Source organism: Scophthalmus maximus, chromosome 16 (assembly GCF_022379125.1).
Source record: "Scophthalmus maximus strain ysfricsl-2021 chromosome 16, ASM2237912v1, whole genome shotgun sequence".
Lineage (NCBI taxonomy): Eukaryota > Metazoa > Chordata > Actinopteri > Pleuronectiformes > Scophthalmidae > Scophthalmus > Scophthalmus maximus.
In genome coordinates, this window is record NC_061530.1 from 10,447,988 (window position 1) to 10,470,050 (window position 22,063).

The 22,063-nt window shown below is 41.7% G+C and overlaps 2 protein-coding genes across 8 annotated transcripts; one reads left to right on the top strand and one right to left on the bottom strand.

The window, feature by feature from the left end:
* Positions 1 to 46: 46 nt before the first annotated feature.
* LOC118287372 (epidermal growth factor receptor kinase substrate 8-like protein 1) lies at positions 47 to 12,499 on the bottom strand. 3 transcript variants are annotated; one of them, XM_035612482.2, is made up of 19 exons: positions 12,364 to 12,499; positions 8,661 to 8,727; positions 8,380 to 8,538; positions 8,088 to 8,237; positions 7,889 to 7,971; positions 6,622 to 6,734; positions 6,280 to 6,338; positions 6,056 to 6,185; positions 5,841 to 5,929; positions 5,677 to 5,751; positions 4,273 to 4,421; positions 3,764 to 3,908; positions 3,209 to 3,246; positions 3,006 to 3,114; positions 2,644 to 2,769; positions 2,359 to 2,509; positions 1,521 to 1,686; positions 1,168 to 1,300; positions 47 to 378 (listed from the first exon to the last, which is right to left on the bottom strand). In XM_035612482.2, the coding sequence occupies exons 2-19, from the start codon at positions 8,688 to 8,690 to the stop codon at positions 292 to 294; spliced, it is 1,992 nt and encodes a 663-aa protein (XP_035468375.2). In that variant the 5' UTR covers positions 8,691 to 8,727; positions 12,364 to 12,499; the 3' UTR covers positions 47 to 291. The 3 variants fall into 3 exon arrangements, with proteins under 3 accessions (XP_035468375.2, XP_035468374.2, XP_035468376.2); XM_035612481.2 differs by lacking the exon at positions 12,364 to 12,499 and adding an exon at positions 9,519 to 9,659; XM_035612483.2 differs by lacking the exons at positions 8,661 to 8,727; positions 12,364 to 12,499 and adding an exon at positions 9,519 to 9,625.
* LOC118287370 (sodium-dependent neutral amino acid transporter B(0)AT2) lies at positions 10,351 to 21,043 on the top strand. Of its 5 annotated transcripts, none has more exons than XM_035612478.2 (12): positions 10,351 to 10,508; positions 13,080 to 13,296; positions 13,685 to 13,842; positions 14,551 to 14,671; positions 14,796 to 14,971; positions 16,545 to 16,655; positions 16,743 to 16,984; positions 17,174 to 17,357; positions 17,442 to 17,643; positions 18,352 to 18,511; positions 18,620 to 18,782; positions 19,665 to 21,043. In XM_035612478.2, exons 2-12 carry the CDS (start codon positions 13,080 to 13,082, stop codon positions 19,902 to 19,904), a joined length of 1,974 nt encoding a protein of 657 aa, XP_035468371.2. In that variant the 5' UTR covers positions 10,351 to 10,508; the 3' UTR covers positions 19,905 to 21,043. The 5 variants fall into 5 exon arrangements, with proteins under 5 accessions (XP_035468371.2, XP_035468368.2, XP_035468372.2 ...); XM_035612475.2 differs by lacking the exon at positions 10,351 to 10,508 and adding an exon at positions 10,566 to 10,932; XM_035612479.2 differs by lacking the exon at positions 10,351 to 10,508 and adding an exon at positions 10,975 to 11,259.
* The last annotated feature ends 1,020 nt before the right edge of the window (positions 21,044 to 22,063 follow it).

Sequence of the window (22,063 nt, forward strand, 5' to 3'; positions counted from 1 at the left end):
ACTATGCAGAAAGGAAAGAAAACTATTCGCATTTAAACAAACAAGATAATTTAAAAATGATGTACTTTAATGTTAAAATATTAATTTTTCCACAGCACCTGCTTGTATTAATCTCTTAAAGTAATTAGGTTCGAGCATGATGCATTTTTTCGTAGACAATCTTTGATCATCAAGGGACTGTTACACTTCTGGTCTCTGGTAACTATAATTTAACAAGGCGCAATTTCCACCATTGTGCTATGTGAACACAATCCTTGATCTGAAACTCTTCATGATGTTGCCCCCTGCTGCTCACAGTGTGCTGCTCTCCAGCTTCAGATCGACCTTCATCTTCTGTTTCTCCATGACTGTCTCCAACTCTGTGGCCCGTCTGGCATCCTGCAGGGGAAAAGGCAATTTAACACAGATTGTTTTAAATCAACAAGCAACCTGTGAGCTAATCTGGTGAAAAACGATAGTTGGAGAGGTTTGAATAACCCCTCTGCCACAGAGTTCAAAAGGTATTAATGTGGGACCTTGGTGTTTAATGATTCATGACTTGGCTATGTACTGATGTCATGACAAAGTCAAATAAGTTATAATCCCTAATTACCTATGATTGGACTATAAAATATTGGGTCTATTCCATGTTTCGGATACAAGTGAAATTATATATTTAATGAAGTAATTCTTGCATGTAGTTAAATCGGGTTTTTAAAACATTTTCTATTTAACTACCTGGCTGGTTCAAGCGTATGAAATAATGATTGGCATTGTATTCAGGCAAGAAGACTCGAAACATTACTCTGTTACTAAGCTGAAAGTTTGAGTTATTGCAGCATTATGCCTTAGGCTGAAACTTGCTTAGGTCTTTAGAACATAGTTGAGCATTTTACAAAATGAGACCAGAAATACCCTATGGGACAGAATACAAACAAAACAACATTTTCCTACATTGTTCATTTCAGATAAAGCCTGCATTTCCATTAGTTGAGTTAACTGTTAAGCATCATCCTATCTGACCCAAACCTGGATTAAATTGTTGGCTCAAATACTATCTTCTCTTAGCTGACTCTTAAATCTTTTTCTGCACTTGTTCTGAAACATATCTGTGCATATTTGGACTGTGGCTTGCTGCCCAAATTGGTTATTTTGTCTTTGATAAACTTTGATGACAACTTGAACTACCTCCAGCAGTGCTTTCTGCACATTGAGCTGACTGTAGACTCTGGCACCCTCGTCTGGAATCACAGCCCGTAACTCCTCCTTGTTGAGGGAGAAGAGCTGGGCGCCCGTCAGCACTCCCAGACATGACACCGTCCTGAGGGACAGTACAGTATGTACATATGACTCACAATTAACTAACCCGGAGCTGCTACTGTACAAATTTTTCATCCATATCAATCTTGCACGAGAAAATAACCAATTCACTATCATTTTTGTCAAAGGTGGCCACGTGTCATGACCTCTTTGTGAGTAAACATGGCAGTACTTATGTGTATTAAACAGCAAGTGGCAGCCAGTAGCTGAGATCCACTCACGGTTCACTGAAGCCTTTCCCTCTGAGCCACTCGGCCACTTCCTCTGGAGGAGAGTGGAAGTCCAGAGGAACGGATGTCTCTGAGGAGCGAGGGATGACCAGAGGTTTATGTAGGTTCGTCTTCCCGTTGGTCAGCCTCTGGAGCAGCTCGTCGTTCACCAACATGACTGAAAAGATTGAAGGTGACACAATTTCATCAATTTAATGTCAGCCTTGTGTGCTCAAACTATACTGTAACCACATAACTTAGGTTAACAAAACAAATACTAATAATTTACTTATTCGTGTGCATTTTGTTGGCTCTTGTGTTATTTTGTGAGTGTTATTCATGCCGGACCACAAGATATTTATTTTTAATTATGTTCCTTTTTTAAAAACTAAATTCACAGGTCATCAGCGTCCTAAATACAGTAATAAGGATGTGAGTAATCTGCTTTTAAAAAAAATAATATATATATATATATATATATCTTCTGAGGAAGATTGTGCGTCTGAACATCCAGATGAGAGTTTGTTCCCTTCAATTTGAGGTTTAAGGATTTTGGCTCAGTTATAAAAAAATCATAAAGGCTCTATACACCCATTCGGTTCAAGTTGTACTTGAACCGAATGGGTGTCCTTTTTAGTATTCTGTTAAAACTTTGTATCATTACCTCTGTGTACCATTAAAAGAAGGCATTCTATTTCATCCATCCCTTATTTTTTGCTTTTCATATCTCATTCACACATACACAGTCACTGTGCCAGAGACAGTCTGGGACATTGCAGATCCCAATACCTTAATGTACTTATCACTGCATTTATGTGAAGCACTCAAGTCCCCTGTAACCATTTGGTACCTTTATCCGAGTCCTCTGCGGCTGACATTTGCTGGTTGTATGGTGGTAAGCTGCGTGGGCGCTGTGGGGAGTGGGTGGGTGCCTGGGGCAGAGCAGGAGGGCTGGGTAGGACTACAGAAAAAGTCTTGGCGAGGGGAGGCGGGGCGGGAGCCTGCAGGAATGTGGAGCAGAGAGAAGAAAACCCTGTAATTCACACAGGCGTTTACAGGTGAGAGCAGCAGGCTTCTGTGCTTGTGAGAGCCAAGTGTGCATACATGCATGTGTGGGTGTGTTTTTGTGTCTTACACTGGGGGGTTTGTTGGTGACCGGGCTGTCTATGTGAGTTATGGGCTCCAGGATGTTGAAGGGGACAAAGCCTATCTGGCTGAACCGATTACGACACTTCCACCAGCGCTTGGATGATTCAACCACCTGTCATACAAGAAGTTAGTCAGTCAGCAAACTGTCGGGTTTAACAACAATAACTGCATGTTTACTAAAGATTTTCATCCAAAAAACTTACTATCGGCATTATTCACAGGATGCAAATTCTAGAATAATAAAATTAATCACAAACAACAATAATGAAGCTTCAAGATGGATTCCTCAATGCATCATGAACACATATTTTACTTTGTAATTGTACATGATCTTCTTGGTTACATTACCTCAAGTGTCTCCCCCTGCTGCACTGAAAGCTCGCTGCTGTTCCTGGCTATGAAGTCATAACTGCAGCTGTAGAGTCTTTCGGGATCTTGCGGGAGTGTGCTGGCGTCTCTGAGAGGGAGAAAGGAGACAGATGTTGTTGTCGTCGTGCAGTTGGGGGTAAATAAGAGAAACTGATTGATCTGCTTCTATATCAAGGACCTACGTTTCATCGCCGACGTGGCTGTCTGGAGGACCAACCAGCTGATGTGGGTGAAGACAACGGGACACACAAACACACACACACGCAAAGAGAGAGAGAGAACCAGTGGTCAACATACACAGGGACAGGGATGGTTGACAAAATATCTTTTTCCGAGTTGAGCTTTCACAAGAATAGATGGGCTTTTTTCTCACCAGGGTTGAACAGGTTCCTAAATGTTAAACAGACCTGAATTTGTGATGGTGTGAGTTTCTGCATTGTGTTTTGGTTTCATAGATATTCAATGCAGACAAAGTCCTTGTGAGAACACTTTCAATTAAAGAGATTTAAGAGTGGATTATTGAATAACTTCCACAACACTACTATTTTAAGTTTAAGTTGCTGTGTGTGCAAACTATACAGGGAACTTAGGCAACTAACGGAAAGTGCAGCTCTAGCATTTTTTGCACTTCATTTCTGTGTGTTGTATTTTTACTCGCTCATATTTCGAGTGCTCTTCTCCTCCGACACACAATGGAGCAATGTGTCGAATCCATTTCCTACGCAGGTATTCCGTACCTCTTGTTGTACTCGGAGGGCTTCATGTTTGTGCTGTGACTCCACAGGATCTTCCCAAACCTGCCCGTCTGCTCTCAAGGCTTCTGGTTTCCAACCGTCCAAGAACACAGGGGTGTATGGAGCTACAGGCCCCCGGATCTGAGAGCTGAGAGAGCAGGGAGGGTTCATTCTGTCTTTTTTTTTTTAACCAAGCTTATATTAATGGTTACAACAATTATTTGTTGCCAGTACAAAATATCCTCATACAACATTTTCATGCCTGAGAGATCCACATAAATTATAAGTTTAACAATTATATTGTATATACTACAGCAAAATTCCACATTAAAACGTTATGGTATTAAACAGTTCTTCAAAGCAAAATGCAGCTGTGTACAGTGAAAGAATCTGTATTATATAACCATTCCATAAGCTATATTTATTAGTTTAGATAAACAACTTTATTCCACCATCAAAGAACAAAATTAATGTTGGTTTAAAAAGGGCGCTGGTGGCTGGCAGTGACTGACCGAGAGTGTGTCCAGTTTGGACCCAGAGACCTCCACAGCTGCCTCTCCTCGTCGTTCAGGTTGTCGTCTAGCAGGGACACAGCGGAGCTCGTCATGGCGGGGCTGGACAGTGAGGCTCCCAGAGCTGGTCCTCCGGTTGTTTTCACCATCTGTTCGCACGCAGACAAAGACAAAACCTTTCGTTGATGCCCACAGTCGGCAAAAAAACGACCTGACACTCGAGGTCCGACAGCTACTGAGCTCAGACAAAGTGAGGTTGACTTCTATCCTGCTGATTGGGAGATTGGAAAACACAACTTCTCCCTTTTGGGACACAAATTGAGGCTTCCACTCACACAAAAAGAGGTGGGACACCGTTCAAGACTTGCAGACAGACTTTGTGTTTTCCATTCAGGCATGCCAATGTACAAAAATCCAACACACCCATTCCACCCTTTGACTGTTTGGACTGATTCATACCTGTAGAAAAACTGAGGCATACATCAACTGAGACACCCTTGAAATTCCCTGTATGATTATGTAATTTTGAAATTCATTAAATACTGTGTATTCTTGAATTCCCTCACGTTTCTGCCGACTAAAATCATTTCAGAGTGAGATCATATTATTAAAAAGGTCTATGGATTTGGAAATTCCTTAACATATAAAAATAAATGGTTAGTGTTAATAGAAGTAATATTTTGTAATTCAGATAGATTGATAGAGATTATTGCACGGTTCAGATTTATGTCCAGCTCAAATCTGAACCAAATGTTTTAGAAGCGTAGACCCTTTTCACTGCAGACATTCTGACATGTCACAGTAGAAAAAGCAAAGGTCTAAATAATTAAATTAATTTAATTTGAAGAGAACAGTGGCATTGTTAATGTAATCAGGAAAAGCGGTACTTTTCCCATATGACATGGCAAAATGTCGGCTAAGAAAAAGGGCGTATGCGCCAAGAAAACATATCTACATTAAAACACTGCCATGCAAACAAGTCGAAGATCAAACAAATGCTGCGTTTATCAAGTGTTAGGAGTTTCAATTATCACACAGGGAACTGCCCTGTGCAAACACTGAATGGAACATGGAGTTTGTGGCAACATTGCTCAACTACACTGACGACTTTTCCATTATTTTGACATGACACAAGCTTGTGTTTTTGACGCCAGTGTCCAATGACATTGATTATATAATTTAATCACCATGACAGGCCCCAAATGTTTTTTTTTTCCTTTACCGTTATCCTCCTGTTCATCTGCCCCCCCACAGTGAATGGTTTGTCATGAGGCACACGGGCGCTCGATTTACTTTAAGATGTTCATCATGTCCTACTACCAGACCTTATGTTAGCAGCAACAGTTACAACAACAACAGGTGTTGACCCCATGAGGCCGACTGGTGGAGACCAAGGTGACTCACCATGTCCAAAGGTTTGAATACATGGTGAACAAGCTCCTCTGATGAAGGACTGGCGATGGTTGATTTCAGACGGGCCTGTAAAGAAATGCATAGAAGGTATTTAACACAACGTGGGGCAGTGAGGAAAAACAATACATATGAATGTGACCTGACTTGATACACACCAGTAGGCTGAAGCAATATTTGAATTTCTGGAAGATATCAATGAATTCCTCCTCTGGTGGGGGGCGGGCCTTCATAGTGAGTAAGTCTTCTGTTGTTCAGAAGTCGAGAGGCACAAAATACAAAAGGGTTATCACGACCAAAAGTTGTTTTGGTTCAATTGAAAAATTATATATTTGTTCATGAAACCTGCAAAACTCTATCCCTGTCTTTTCACCTTCTGCAGTTTGCTTTTTACTTTTCTTCTTTTTCTTCTTCCTCTGGCTCAGCACCGTCGCAGCATCGGCCGTCTGCTGCAGCTTGCCCATGAAGCTCTCGATGTCGTCGAAGCAGTGGTTGAGGATAGCCTGAGGAGGGGGGAGAACCAGTTTGTTATGATGTTCAGTTATGAAATACAGCCAGAGGTGAGTGAAAAGACACAAAGGTGAGGAGGAGGCGTACCACTTCTCGCTCTGCTCGTAGGAAAGAGAGATCAGGCCCACCGCTCACAGCGTTTGATGCTGGGGAAGAGGGGAGAGGATTCGATTGATCCATTTGCATTCATGGCCCTGGTGATTGCTGCATTCCAAAATTCCAGGCCCTTTTTTTTTTACCCCTGAAACCCCCCTTCTACAAACAAAAACCCACACAAAGCAATCTCTGTGCTCCTGAGCCTTTTACCTTAAATGTCTCGCTTCTCTTCTTACCTACTCATCATGTCAAATCTCTGTGAATACTTTTACAACAAAAGGTTTTTCTGTCATTCACAGACATTCCTTTTGAAATGAAGTCTTCTTTTCTTACCTCTGGGTCCAGGGTAAGGTGGAGGGTTTGATGGCGGGGCATTTGGAGCCTGTGCGATGGGGGGACTTGGAATTCCGTAAGGGTCGATCATCTCTCCTCCAGCCTGAGGAAGCCTGGAGGGGGAGGGAGGAGACTTTCAGCCATGCTGCTACACTCTCACAACTTTGCATCCTTCTTGCAGATGATGGCAGCGACCAATACCTCTGCACCATTACAGGAAACACCCTTCAGTGAGTCTGACACACTTTCAGAAACAAAAGTTTTGACTGTCAGACAGGCTCATCCTGATTCTGAGAGCCTAAAATTGGATGCAGCCTCGGAGAAGAGTTACAACATAAGAACAACTTTGATCGGAGAATCCAGCCAGACAACGGAGACCTCCATCAATAGACTACGTGGTGTCTCTGAAATTCAAGCCCGCAGCCCTTATTCCACTAAAATACAGTAAACAGTATGAAAGTGCTTACTCATAGCCAAGCCTTAGATTTCACACAACACTGTGCTTCAATGTGAATTCTCCATTAAACAGGTCAGTTCACATCAAGCAAGTTTTAAATGGAAAAAACAAAGTTGTGGATCACTGTGAAACAAAACTTTTGTATGTTTGCCTACACACACAACCTCTATGCAAATGACTCGGAGGACTGACTCAAACTTTTCCCGTCGTGTTACTGAATCAGGATCCAAACATTAAAAAACCCCAGCTGTCTATCTTCCCGTCTCACCACATGTCTGTCTGTCTGTTCTTCACGCGTCCTTTATAGAGAAAAATGTTCAACGCAGGTAATCCGTTCAGGCTCCGAGCCGGCACCCTTCTGCCGTCATCCCTCCACCTGCCCTCTCTGTGTTTTCTGTCACAATGGCCTTGTTATCTCTGTCACACCTTGTTAAGTTATGTAGGAACCAGTAAAACAAGTCTCTCGCTCTCTCTCTCTCTCTCGCTCTCTCTGGGCCGTTTACACTGTCCTCTCTGTCTCTCTCCTGCCCTCTCTCAGTGAGGTAGATGGTGACACCAGGCTGCTTTGATACAGTGGAAAATGAGACATAATGGATGTAAAAAAAGGAAAAAAGCAAATTGTTCAATGGGCAATGTATTGTCTTTGTCTGTCTTTTCGTTGGCGGTGTGTCTGTTCTTACTTCCTTAGGTACCACATGAATGCAAAATTTCACACCGAAACCAAAACATTGTTTTCCATTAACACCATGAAAAGACAGGGAGAGTGGGCACTGGAACTTCACCAGGAAGAAAGAGCCATGCAGCATGTACCTGGAGGCCTCTGCGATCTTCTGAGTCCTGCTGCTGGAGGAACCCGAAACCCTCCGCTTGATGTTGTCACAGATCTCCTCTGCCTGTGATAATAAGAATCTGAACGTGGCATCACTTGTAAAACCTGAACCACACATTCAAACTGACAGTGACTCAGGCAGGAAAAGGCAGGGGAAGCAGCTCAGGCGTCATTACTCACCGGCACAGTCTCGCAGTGGAAGAATAGAATGTCGGGCTTCTTCTGATCTTCACCTTGGCAGATTAACATCAGGAGGGACTGGAAGGGTTTCACTGTGTTTATGGCATCACATCGGTAGATAGATTTGAAGGAGTAGTTCTCCAGCTCATCCTGCAGGAGTAGATCAAACTCGTAAAGTTATTACACCTGCAAATATGAATGGAATTTCCCCATTAAATGAATCACCTCATCTACATCCAGTTGATCAGCCGGAGCCTGCGGGCCCTTTGACCGTCACACCATCAGCCCTCACCTTGCTCTGTATGTCTCGCAGCTGAATGGCCTCTGCTCCGACGTCCAGGAACATCTGTTGACTCCACAGCTTTTTGTTCTGAGCCAGGAAGGAGAGGCGTGAGCGGGCTTCCTCCACACTCTGCACATCCCCGTCCTGGAGTGAGAACGTCAGCAGGTGCTGCAAGCAGAGGGTAAGAAGTATGCTGATGACAAAGTGAGGAAAAATTGCCTCCTCAAGTATCACTTAATCTCTGTGGTGATGTGTTGCGTTAAGGTGTATGTGAAGCAGATAAGACTCACATTAACAAGATATTGTGAGATGTTAGTCATCCTTTATCCACCGTGTCAGCTTTGGATGAGTCAACAGCTGAAGAGAAGGGGGATCAGAAATCATTAGTGGCTGCTACAAAAGGATGTTGTCAGAGTCCCTTTGATAGACTCAGATGTAGATTGTTTGTATGGTACTGATGGTCTTGCCTCAAGACAGAAAGTAAATTCTTAGCGCTCGAAACGAACACACCGAAGAAAGCGACATTCTCATTCAAATGTTCCCTTCCCCTGTTTCAGTTGTCGTTAGCCTGTGTCTTTCTCTGCTTCAGTAACCCTGCTGGGATTATGCTACGGCCCAACCAGTCTGTCAACAATACAGTGTATCTCACCATTCAGTCTCCTCTCTTCAGTGACCATCAATACTAGAATCACGGGTATCAAACGAGAGCAAACGTCCTGTGGTTTCATCAAAAGATACTTGACCAAAGTGCATTCCCATCTTATTTGCTCATAGGATCAGAGCCCAACTGGTATGGTTGGAGTCAAATGCATTATATAAAAACAAGTCCAAGAAATACCAGGGTCCAAAATGACCATGGCAATTGGTTAGAAACTATTCTTTAGACAACAGAGAAAATACTTTTTGAAAGCAGTGACAAAACACATCCTAAACCAGCATTACAAAGAATTGATGTCTCCATATAAAAAAGTTATTGAGAAATCAACCACTGCACGTCACCCTGTTAGTATCATGACAAACACACACATTACCAGCCACCCAAAGTAGAATCCACATTTAGAATTTAAAAGATTTAGATATCTTACTTGAAACCAGTTCAGATAACCAAAGCGATGGTTGATTTGAAAATGTATGTTGAATCAACTTACCAAGGTCGAAAAGGCTTCCAGTGCTTAATTCATGATGCCTACAGCTGTGTATGTGTATTGGTACTGACAAAGTAACCTGTCCTGTGTCTCGGTGCAACTGCAGGTGTCTCACTGTTCTCTTTGAAACTCAAAGCTTTTACATAGCACAGTTGTGTCACCTTGTGCAGTCCCGCCCAGAATACCACCCCACCTTAGAGCTAGAGTATTTACTCAATCTCCTTCCTGCACACCAACACAAGAACACGTGCATGTTTTTTTTGCACAGAGGGACACATGAAGGAATTTGGTAAGGGCCGATAGCTACAAATGAGAAATCACTTCTCGTCTGCAACGGTTTACAATCAAAATTGAAAGACGTACCCATGGTGGGAATTTTAATTCTTTAATATATACATTTAAATGAAATAATCATAAATATACTACAGGCAGCACGGAGAGGGTTTTGATTGACAATCAAACTTAAATGTTGGGAAATATAATGTACCTGACTGTTGCCATGGTTTCTGCAAACATCCATACTGTGCAACAACGAATAGATAACCACTAACCACAAGTATTTATTAGTCTGGTATTTATAGGTTGTGCCTTTTGTCTTATTCTAAAAATAATAATTTTGCACTGCTTTCAGAAGTAGAATCTACAATTTCGTGGTACCGTTTTTCCTTTGTATAATGACAACAAGGCTCCGTAATTCTAAATCACAGATTGCTGTTAGTATCTGATACATGAATCTTCATATCTCCCTGGGAGGGTTGTTCACACACCATGTTCAGGGGGTGGGGTAAGTGGTCCACACTGACACTTTGTCTGTTGGTTTTCACATTTCACAACAGTCCTTAAATGTAGGTGGCCAAGTTCACATTTTGTCTGCCAATAGAGGAGATGGGCGGCGTCATGTCAAGTGACAACAAGCGAGCTTCCCACTTGACTTGGGTTTGAGGACGTCTGGAAACTTTCCCCAAGAATCTCCACGATTTTTGATACCACAAGGTATTTGTCAGTCATTAATAAATACGTGGCTTTATTTCCAAGCGCATAGATTGTGACTTTAGTTTGTGTGTTGGAAGTAGCAGTAGTGGACGGTGTTTTATTTGACTTCAAACCAGGCATACGTGGCAGACAGCGTGTGTGCGTGCGCATGCATGTGTGTGTGTGTGTGTGTGTCACAGCCAGAACCACGAGACGGGAGAGAGCAGAGAAAGTAGTCAAGCTTGATGAAGAAGTAGTTTGTCTTATCTGAATATAATACTGTGGACACACATTTTTGACATGCTCACACTATTGCATCAGCGTGGATTTTTTTTTTAAATTTGTCCCTGATGTGGAACACTCATCGCAGTGGGGAAAAAACGATTACAAGTTCAAACTGATGAGTTGTAATTTGACACGTGTTACGTTTCACTGCCAGAGGAAGGTAAATACAAGTGGATGAACCATTTAAAAAACAAACTTTTCCTAATCCTCTGTGGCATCCTTTCTGCATTTGCGCTGTGAACTGCGTGTTTATCTGGCGTCATACCAGCGTGTTGGAGAATAAAATGCAAGGAGATCGGTGACACTTATTCAGTGTTCCGTTGAGATGTATCGCGCTTTCACATCTCGTCAAAGAGAACCCGCCCCAATGGGGACCATCAAAACTGATCTGAAGCCTGCTAACAGCTGTTTTCATTATTCACCGATGTCAACAGCACTTGTAACCACTCTCTAACCTCACCACAGCCCTGGTGGAAAGTACAAATATGTGAGTACTATCGCCTGCAGTTTGGAAGCGCTTGTAAACAACTATGCTCTGGTATCTTAATGTTCTACTAATGTATGTCAGAGGGACGTGTACTCTTAACGCCTGCAATTTATTCGAGGCTTTGTCACTTTGAAGCCCAAGATTGTGTGAGGATATTTCAATTAAGCCGACTAGTTTATTGCTTCACCCAGAAGAATACTGACACTACAGTATATGAAGTCGCTGAAAGTAGTGCGTAGAGTTCACATTAGTGGACAAGTAATAATCTAGGTTATGGAAAATTTATGGGAAAATAATTAACCATTTGAAGATTTCTCATTGGGCTCTGCTATAAAAGTGTTTTTATTTTATAACATTCAGTCGACGAATTATTTGGTCAAAAACGACAGCTAATGAAGATAGAAATATGCATCGCTCCAGGATGCTGCCGTCTGTGCGGTTTTTTTCCCGCAGCACTTGAAAGCAGCATTCATCATCGTATTGCATCACGCGAAAGAGACGAGCCCGTTTCTGCGCCAATGAAACGACCGGATACAGAATTCACCGTATTCAACGGTTATGCGTTTTTTTTAATTTTGATATATTGTCGCGTTCGCGGCCCGACACTGCGGGGGCGGGCTAGCGGAATGATGAGGACACAGAGTGGCTGACGTTTAACCGGAGAACCGGGCTTCATTACCCTCTGAAACAGGCTAACCCGGGGTTGGACGAGTGTCCAAAATAACAAAGGGTGATAGCCGAACGCTAGCTGGCTCGCTACTGTGGCTAATCGACAGGCGTCTTTTTCAACACTCTTCCCTGAACCCCCCTCTTCCGTCTCCCGCCTCCGCTTACTTCCGCTGTTCCCGCCCCATCGGGCTGAGCTAGGGCACCCCCCCCCCCCACACACACACACACACAACTCCCCATCAAGCCCCCCCATAGTCCGGCTGGGTCGCTACAATATATATATATAGCTATATATATAGATATATATCTTTGTGTATAATGTAATGTTACCGGTGTGTTGCGTTTCATTTGCGTGAGTCGAACGTGAGGAAGAACTCCTCGCAACGTGGTTGTTGACGACACTCTCCGAACCGCGACTCCACGTGCTCGTCTCACCCTGTGGACGGACCGGAGAACAGACAACAGTGGCAGTCTCTGTCCATTGTCTGTGGTTTCTGCCGTTTCCGCTGCTCCTTGGTTCTCCACATCGTCCGCTCTTACGGTCAGTTTGGTCTCGGAGGGAGTGTCCGTGTCCGTAGTGTTCCCCGTTAGTCCACACAGAGACGTGCTGTGGCTCACTGGTTTGTTCCACTCCGGCGGCGTTATCGCTGTAGATGACATTAATAAGAAGCTAAGCACATTTAGTCATTTGAAGAATGGGAGGAGATTTGTTTCTTGTGCGGCCGGGGCTTGTTTTATAACTGGGTGAGCAGGTGAACAGAATTAGTGTAATTAACCACCGGATGTGATATCAGGCTGTTTATCACACTTGGCTAAAGCTAAAGTAGCCTAATACAACAAGTCCTACAACTCATTGTTATTGTTGGAATACGATACATATTAGAAACACTTCCCATTGAACCATGTTTGAGTCCTACAGCACCAGCAGATTACCACGTGTTTGAAGCAAAACTTGAAACATGAAAACGTTAAATTTCTTATTGCAATGCTGCATCTGTTTTAGCTTAGTGTTCCAAATAAACTGGCAACTGAGTGTACACACACACACACACACACACACACAGTGAGTCAGTATCCTTACATTGCAGTGTAGTTAAATGGCAGGAAAGTTCGATCCTCGTCCGTTTCCTCTTTGTCCCCGCGTGTCTTAGATGGAGAAGCAGCCCCTGCCAACTGAAGATGACATGACAGGAACCACAGAGTCCGAGGTCAATGGCCACGCCGGTGAGGAGGGCGAGCAGGCCTCAGAGCCCCCAGGCCGAGTGGGGTGGAACAGTAAAATAGAGTACTTTCTGGCTCAGGTGGGATTCAGTGTCGGGCTCGGCAACGTCTGGAGGTTTCCATATCTGTGCCATCAGAACGGAGGAGGTGAGTACTCCATGTTGTCGTACAGGGGAGTAAACACATGTCAGATGGGAGATCGGGTGGTCGACGTCATCACCACGGGATAAGCATGTGATCATAGAGACTATTAATATACAGTATGTGCTCAACAGTGCGTGTCAATACATGAACTACTCAAATGTTTTGGCACACAATTTGAAATATTGTGCATATATGTACTGTATAACCTATCAGTAAACAACAATTGAATTTGTTTTGCAGTTATCAGAATGGTTAAATATTCTGCTGCTGTGGGATAAAAAAAATCAGATAAAACCAAGCATCTGCTTCTCCTTTGAATCGTTTTTGCTCAGGGTATCAAATTGAGGTGCTCATTTGCTAACTGAATGCCGCACACCTCTTCTCTCCTCAGGAGCCTTTCTCCTGCTGTACGTGCTGCTGATGCTGGTTGTGGGCATTCCTCTGTTATTCCTGGAGCTGGCAGCTGGTCAGGCCATCCGACAGGGCAGCATCGGAGTGTGGAAGTACATTTCCCCCAGACTTGCAGGGATTGGCTACTCAAGCTGTGTGGTAATTCAAGATTTGCTACATGATTGAGCCACCCATTATAACTCCTAGATTTTTCAGTATGCATTCTAGGTGTTATTTTTTGTTCTCATTTACCAACACATAGAAAAGCACATTACTAGAGCTATGCACCATGTGCATGTTGTTTATACCCCAGTCAGGCAATCCTAACTTTTTGATAAAGTAATAATTCCATGCACACCAGATGTACAGAGACAGCAGGTCTGCCTTCTTGCAGAGACATGTATGGTTGTCGTTTGAACACAAACTAAGCAAAGAGAAGTACAGGTACAGAAGCGCTTTAAATATTCGTATCATTATGAAACCGAGGTTTGGACAAATAGACAGATTTGACCCTAGAGTGTTATTGTTACATTTTGGTGGTCCCAAGTTCAAGATCCCTGTGACCTCACATAACTCAAGAATTCATATGCTAATAGGACAAAACTAAATACAAATGTCTCATAGGATTTATGAAGTGATGACCTATTATATCCAAATGGTTATGGGTTACATTTATTGTGACATATTGTTATACGAAAACACTTTTCTGGGCATTATTCAAACTCCGGAAGAGAAGAGTTGGTGGTGAGTTCATTTCCTGCAGGCTGTAATTCTTGTTTGACATAGGAGCTAGTATTTGCACAGTCAATCTTGAAAAGTATTTTATATTTGTATAAACCTGGTCATCTTTTTCTCAAATATCCTCAGGTTTGCTTCTTTGTGGCTCTCTACTACAATGTGATCCTTGCATGGAGTCTTTTCTATCTTGGGAACTCGTTCCAGCAATCTTTACCGTGGAGCCAGTGTCCAGAACAGGGGAATGTAACAGGTAAGCACTCAACACATGGAATTTAAAAAAAACTGGCAAGACATGAGCAGTTGTCAAATTGTAAATGTATAGCTGTGTGTCATATATAAGATTCGTAAGTAATTACCTTTTTAATTTCCAACAGTAAAAGAATGTGAGAAGAGCTCCCCAACATCATATTTCTGGTACCGCAAAGCCTTGGATATCACAGACTCAATCAGTGACACAGGCTCTTTCAACCCTTACATCACTTGCTGCCTTCTGGTGGCCTGGACCATTGTGTGCCTGGGAATGTTCAAGGGCATCAAGACCTCCGTGAAGGTAACTGTGATTTGTTGTGGCTCCAGGCTGACGATTTTACGATTCAGGAAGTTGTTCCACTAAATAAAATCATTAGATTGTTGATATTTGCAGGAAAAATTCATGTATTCCTTTTGAAACTGTTGGGAAAATTTATGTGATGAGAAATGTTCAATTGGTTTGGCTGAAGAACATAAATTATTTATGCTACATTTTTACATGGCACATTGGCATTCTGTTAATTTTGATTACCATGCCATTGTTGAATCTAAAACCAGCTGAGCAGAATGAGGGAAAACTTACATAATTAGCAAATATGTGAAGAGAATTTGCATTACTGAAAAAAACACAGAATCCTACTCTGTTTGGATATTGTCAGTCTGTTCAAATCACACTCATGCATTGGGCTTAGATTTATGAGGTTGATGGAAATTCTGGAATGTTTGGCTTGAGTGTTGTTGACCAACCTCAAATAGCAAAATCCATGTTGGGGTTTTGTATTAATACTGGCTTGTTTGTCTTCCCTAACCAGGGTGTCTGGAAGTTTTAAAACCTATTAAAAGATAATTGATAAATGTAACAAAAATGAAGGCTCTTATAAGTCTTGATCACAAAAAGATGAATATCTTACTAGTCCAAAGAGTTTGGATGCCAACATTTGTATAGTGTAGTGGAGTGCTTGTAGGATTCTCGTTTGCTGCAAAGAGCAGAGTGGAAGTCAGACAGGCAGTGGAAAAGAACCTACAGTCAGTTTTCATAATAAAACACAGAAAACTACTTAACTCACAAAGGTCCCGTCTCCCCCTGGATCCAAAGCAAGTGTCAATGATTACAACTTCAGATAGAGGACGAGGCAGACCTAACTTTCCTTCTGTTCACAAAAAGTTAAAAAAACAAAAAACACCACCATGAGAGTGAAACAGCAATCAGGTGAACTTGCTGTCTCCTCTCCAAGTTTGATGTCAGCAAGTAACGTTAAATTCATGTGCCATTATGCAGAGGAGCTGCTCAAGTTCTGTCAAGATGACGCTAGTATTCAGGTTTACAAGACCAACCAAAAACTTGCTCACCAACAAGGATTTTATCCTGGATGTGTCAAACATCTTCGGAGTGTAAATCTTGTTATACCGTATTTTATATTTAACTCCACATCTAAGGTTTAATCCCACCCTGGCTGACATCAGGTGTTTCACGCAACTACGGACTTAAGCACCTGGCTTCTCAATTACAAGGGCCATATGGTCAGTGTGTAACAAGCAGCAGGCTTACACAGGATTAGATGAAATGTCAGTTCCTCTCAGAAAATGGGTTGTGAAAGCAGCTAAATTAGTACTGTTGAGCAAGGAAATAACCATATCAAATATACATTTATTTCAAGGATAAGAATAGTATAGCACAGCTTGCCAACAAGAAAAAATAGCATTTGTAGAAATTAGTGCTTCAGGAAATAATTTGTATGTTGTAGGAAACTCACGAGAGCTGTGCCTTTTTAACCCAAAGCACCTGTGTGCACATTAAAAAACAAATAACAGATTTTTACTGGTAATGTTTGAATTTATTTCATTTTATGTAATCATTCTTCCTCACTTCTTAGGTGATGTATTTCTCCTCCATCTTCCCCTACCTGGTTCTGTTCTGCTTCCTTGTCCGAGGACTCCTGCTGGATGGAGCCGTAGATGGAATCTCCTACATGTTCTATCCCAAGGTATCTGCAGATGAAATATGTGATTGAGTGCAGAGAAGTGAAGCAAATGTGCACATTTCCCTGATTGTTCCCTCTGTACATTTTTAGCTGGAAATTTGGGGTGACGTGCAGGTGTGGCGGCAGGCAGCCACACAGGTTTTCTTTGCCCTGGGTCTTGGCTTCGGATCAATTATCGCCTACTCCTCCTATAATCCAAGGAATAACAACTGCCACCGTGATGCCTTCACAGTCTCTGCTATAAACTTCCTAACATCTGTGCTGGCCACTCTGGTGGTGTTTGCTGTGCTCGGCTTTCGTGCCAAAGGCAAAGTTGTGGAATGTGTTGTCAGGTAGGTTCAATTATGATTATATGTGTTTTTCATGGATGGTGTGTCTAAACAATTATTTTTTTAAAAAACATATCTAGGGCTGCTTGTGCATGTATTTTCAAATAATGATTGGTCTCAGACTTTTGGACCCCACTGTGTTTTATTAAATTTCTATGTTTATGCTTGTGTGTTCTTTTTTCTCGTTCTTAGTAATATGAGGGAGCTTTCAGAACAGATTCACAACGGTCATGTGGACGTAAACCGGATGCCAAGCTTCGACTACTCTGCTCCAAGCTCTGTGCATCTGGAGGATTACAGGGCCTGGTTTAAACAGCATGGAAATAACATCACTGGCAATTTAACAGACTGTGACCTGGAAAAAGAGATGCAGAAGGTAAAGACTTAATGTTTGGACTAAAGTCAACAAAAACTGTGCTGTACACAAACACTAATGCTGGTGTTCTTACCTTGTGTTCAGGGCGTGGAGGGCACAGGCCTGGCTTTTATTGCCTTCACTGAGGCAATGTCTCTTCTGCCGGGCAGCCCGTTCTGGTCAGCGCTCTTCTTCCTCATGCTGCTCAACTTGGGGCTCAGCACGATGTTTGGCACTATGGAAGGCATCCTCGCCCCCCTCACCGACCGCTTCAAAACTCTGGCCAACAACAAGACCAAATTTACAAGTAAACACCTGTTTGCCTTTTTAGCTTTTTTTTTTGCAGAGGGGAATCCCAACCCATCAAGCCTCAGTGCCACATTACTGTCATGACTCAAGATTTGGGACAGAGCAGTGTTAATTACAGAATAGCATATGTACAGAGTAGGGTTGCAGTGGGTATGAGATTTTCACGGGATAATAACATTCTAAAATAATATCATGGTATCACAGAATTTCACAATTGTTTGGATCTTGGATCTACAGTGGTTCCAGAATGATTAGGTTCATCCATGTGGGTAGCCCAGTCTGCTCTGTTGTGATTGGTCAGCCGCTTCCAGTGCGTGTAGGAAGATCTCTCCCTTTACCCGGCTTTGTTTGGGGCGTGACATCCTAATATCACAATGGTACAAAAGCATCAGCCGGACTACTGACTATCCGCTTCAGGAGCAATGTCTCTGTCGGGGAGAGGAGCTCCCTTAAATGCTGACTTTGGGCTCTTAACTTTGCAGACCTTTTACATTCACAAAAAAACCTTTAACGCACTAGATGAAAGGGAAAAAATGAAAAAGCGTCACGTCTCCTTTAAGGCAGAGGAAACATTTAGTAAATTCGCCTATAAAGTTTCACTGGAAAAAAACATATAATTAGCTTGATCAAGCTTAGTCCCTAAATATGTAGTATTGTTTCTTGTGAAGAAATTATGTTTTATCTTTACATGTCTGCTCTGTTTCAGTTTTCAGCTGCATCATAGGCTTTCTGATTGGCCTGCTCTTCACCCAGCGCTGTGGGAGCTACTTTGTGACGATGTTTGATGATTACTCTGCCACTCTGCCCCTAATTATTGTGGTGGTGTTTGAGACCTTCAGTGTGTCTTGGTTATATGGAGCAGATAGGTGAGCTTTATTTTACAGCCTATGGGTAACGACTTGATTTCCATTCAAAATTTTAGCTAATTGGTTAAGTTTACTCAGACTCTGAAAGTTTGTTGTTTGTTTTTGAAGGTTCCTCGACGACATTGAGGCAATGCTGGGCTGGCGTCCCAGTATTATTTACAAATACCTGTGGAAATACATTTCTCTGCTTGCTATGCTGGGTTTGCTGGGAGCCACAGGCATTCGCATGTTCATCACACGACCCACTTATATGGCATGGAACCAAGAGAAGGTATGGAGAAGAGAAAAAAATGGACTCTAGATGCATTAACATCGGGGAATAACAGCTACTTGAAATGGGACATTGCATTGAATCATTTATGTTTCTGTTTTTTTTGGTACAGTACAATCTGAACACAATTTTTCTCAGCTGTCTCAAACATGAACAGCTTTAAGCAGTGCAGCCACAAGACATTGTTGAAAAAGGCAAACGGCTGTTGTTTATGTCAGCACTTAAAAACAACAACTACAAGACGTGGTAAAACAAGCTGTCTTAGTTTCTCCACACCTACTAAACAAACTGTTGATGTTTTAACAAAGAAATTGGTCAACAATCAGCCTTTTGCATCATACACTGAGCACATGGAATAATGCTGAAAACAGCATGGCACAGTCATTTAATGGCTATCTCTGGCTGCTCCTGACTGTTCCATAAATCCCTGCAGCATTTTTGAAGTACGGAAGAATGTGATGAGGTCACTGACAAACACACTGGAGTCCCTGTGACTTATTCAAAATAAAAGTCAACTTGTTTTTCGTTAGTTAAATGCTTTTAATGTGGAGCAGCAGCAGTAGGAATTGTTTGTTTTGCAGTAGCAGCAACATCAGACCTCATTGGCTAATGTCTGACAACAATTTAACATTCTTTGTTCATATGCAGATATCTGTTAATAGCGATAACATTAGCTGCAATTTAATACAGAATTAATCTGGGACTGTCACTACAGACACAGCTTGTAACACTGCAGATATACAGTATACAGTATATATGTCAATATTGCAGTGAGTCATTGTTATAATCATCTTACCTTATTAGGTAAAAGATGGCAATTTAACATTAAATTAGATTGCTGCTGTAGGTTCTTGTGTGATGAATCTGATTCCTTGTTCCCAGGCCACTGAGGAGCACCTGCCGTACCCTGGCTGGGCTCTGGCAGTTATGGCTTTACTCATCATATTTGCCATGATGCCCGTCCCAGTGGCCTTGATCCACGCTGTTCTGCAGGAGAGGACAAAGCGGACATCCAGAGATGCAGAAACTGGTCAGTACAGCATTGTTAGCACTGATGACAAGTGTGAGACTCCAATGACGGAACTGGACCAAAGGAATCGGACCTCTGCTTCCTTTACCTAAACATTGAACTTGTGATGTTACACTGTGGGAAATGACCTGCAGCACTCAGTCAAAAATTCAGTGGGCCTTTTTGAAGGACAGTTTAATTGCATCTCTCTCTTTAGTGCAAAAATGGCACAGAGAGAAATTGCAGTGTGTAATAAAATGTTCCTTGTTTTCATATTTAAATTTTTTTTAAATACTTTTATGAAGTCAACATGTGACCAAAAGATATTTTTTTATTCACTACTGTTCCAACTTGTTAAAACTGTTTTTTTTGACAGGATTCCCACTTCTCACAGTGAACTTATCTTATCTGCTGAAATCCAATAGGTCATTTTTATTAACTATGCATTTTAATTTTAACAACTGTTGTCTTCCTATATGTAAAAGATGTTGGATATAGATGTCATATACATTTCCATCATTCTGTCGTGTACCTTGTCTGTGATCGACAGTAGCAGCGAACTATCATCGGTACTGCAGTGTTGTAAACATTTTTTTTTCTGGGAAAAAAAGTGACAGAATACTACGAACAATGAGGGGAAACTCATATTTGTGATATAATGTATAATGTACAATCAAGTTCTTCAACTTTTCATGAACATATTTAGAAAATGTGTGGGACTATTTGTAAATCAAATTTGCATGAACATGTGTTTTATTTTTGTTTGTGTTAAAAAGAAATCTAATTGGATGTTTATTTCAAGCGGCCATGCACCAGACAAAGTTATTGTTCTATACTTTAGATGTAACTTCAACTGTATATCATGAATTTTAGGTGTTTTGGAATGTGGACTATTTTGGAACTATTTTAAGACTTGATCACCTTTGCCTTGCCTGTTTTTGGTAGCCATTTTTCTGAAGATAAAAGTTTGTAATTATCAGAGGGTTTTGGTGAAAATGAGTTGACCATATGAACTTCAATGCTGTTGAATGTATCTCTATCCAGTGCCTTTACATTCAATGAGGCTGACTGAATTTTTTTTTACAACATTCCAGCATTTGGTACAGTTTCACTGTTCAATTGTATATGTAGTTAGTTTGTATAAAATGATCTTTTGAGAAAATGTAATATAATTCCACTGCCATTGTGTATATTGTCATTTTTAAATTAAAAACCAACAGCATTTGAAATGTTGCTGGACTTGAAATTTAAACGTTTAAACTGTTCAGAGATTTGTCTGATAAAGTTGTGAACTTTCACAAATTTACTTTGGAGGTAACCATTTTCTAGTATTTCTTACAGGGTGTCACCATTGAAGCATTACCCTCACTTAAAAGCCCAGACTCACTGGATGGCCTGGACAGTTTTTGGGAGATAGAAAACATTTCTGCAGTCGTATATTCACCAAAACCCACTTTCAACACCTGCTGTCTGCTCCATTATCTTCATGGGAAAGTTGCAGCATATCATGACGTCCGCCAGGGTGAGCATGTCAGCCGCTGAACATGCAGAGGCAATATGCAGATCTGTTTTTCTTTCTGACTTGTGATTGTACAGGTTGTAACAGAAAGTCACTGTTTGGGGAAATACTGCTTAGAATGGTGTAGATTTGAGTCTGAGTCTGAATGTGTCTGTAAAAGTGCAGCAAGTGCAGGTGTCCTGGAACCTGATGTCCAAGGCTGTCGGCGCCTGACTTAATACAGCCGACCCTTTTGTAGCCTCAGGCACATTTTGACTCTTGGATACAGTCACAGTGAGCATTTCTTTGTTTTTCTTTCATATCTATGAGTCCTTGGAAGATTTGAGTGTCCTTGCAGGACTGTGCAGACTTGGAATGGAAAACACACTGCCCTAATTCAAAAGTGTTTCAAACCAGCAAACTCATAGGATCACATGTCAGACAAGGTCAAGGTGAGTGACTAAACAATATAGATGCCTTATCTCTACATTGTCCATTTACATTGGCAAATGAAGAGAAGAAATATAATTAATTGTAACATTGTAATGATTTTAAGGAGAACTTGGTATGTCATATTCAACAGATTAAATTCACATAAAAATACTTTTGATATATTTCAAGTGCACTTGGCTTTAGACTCGCTCTGAAAGCCAGATCAGATTGAAGCAGTACATTAATGTGTCAGCAGAGAGCTCTGCTGCACACCATCAACAAAGTCCAAGGCAGAAGCTTGTGTGAACATCAAACTCTAATGTTGTTTGTCATTTTCATATT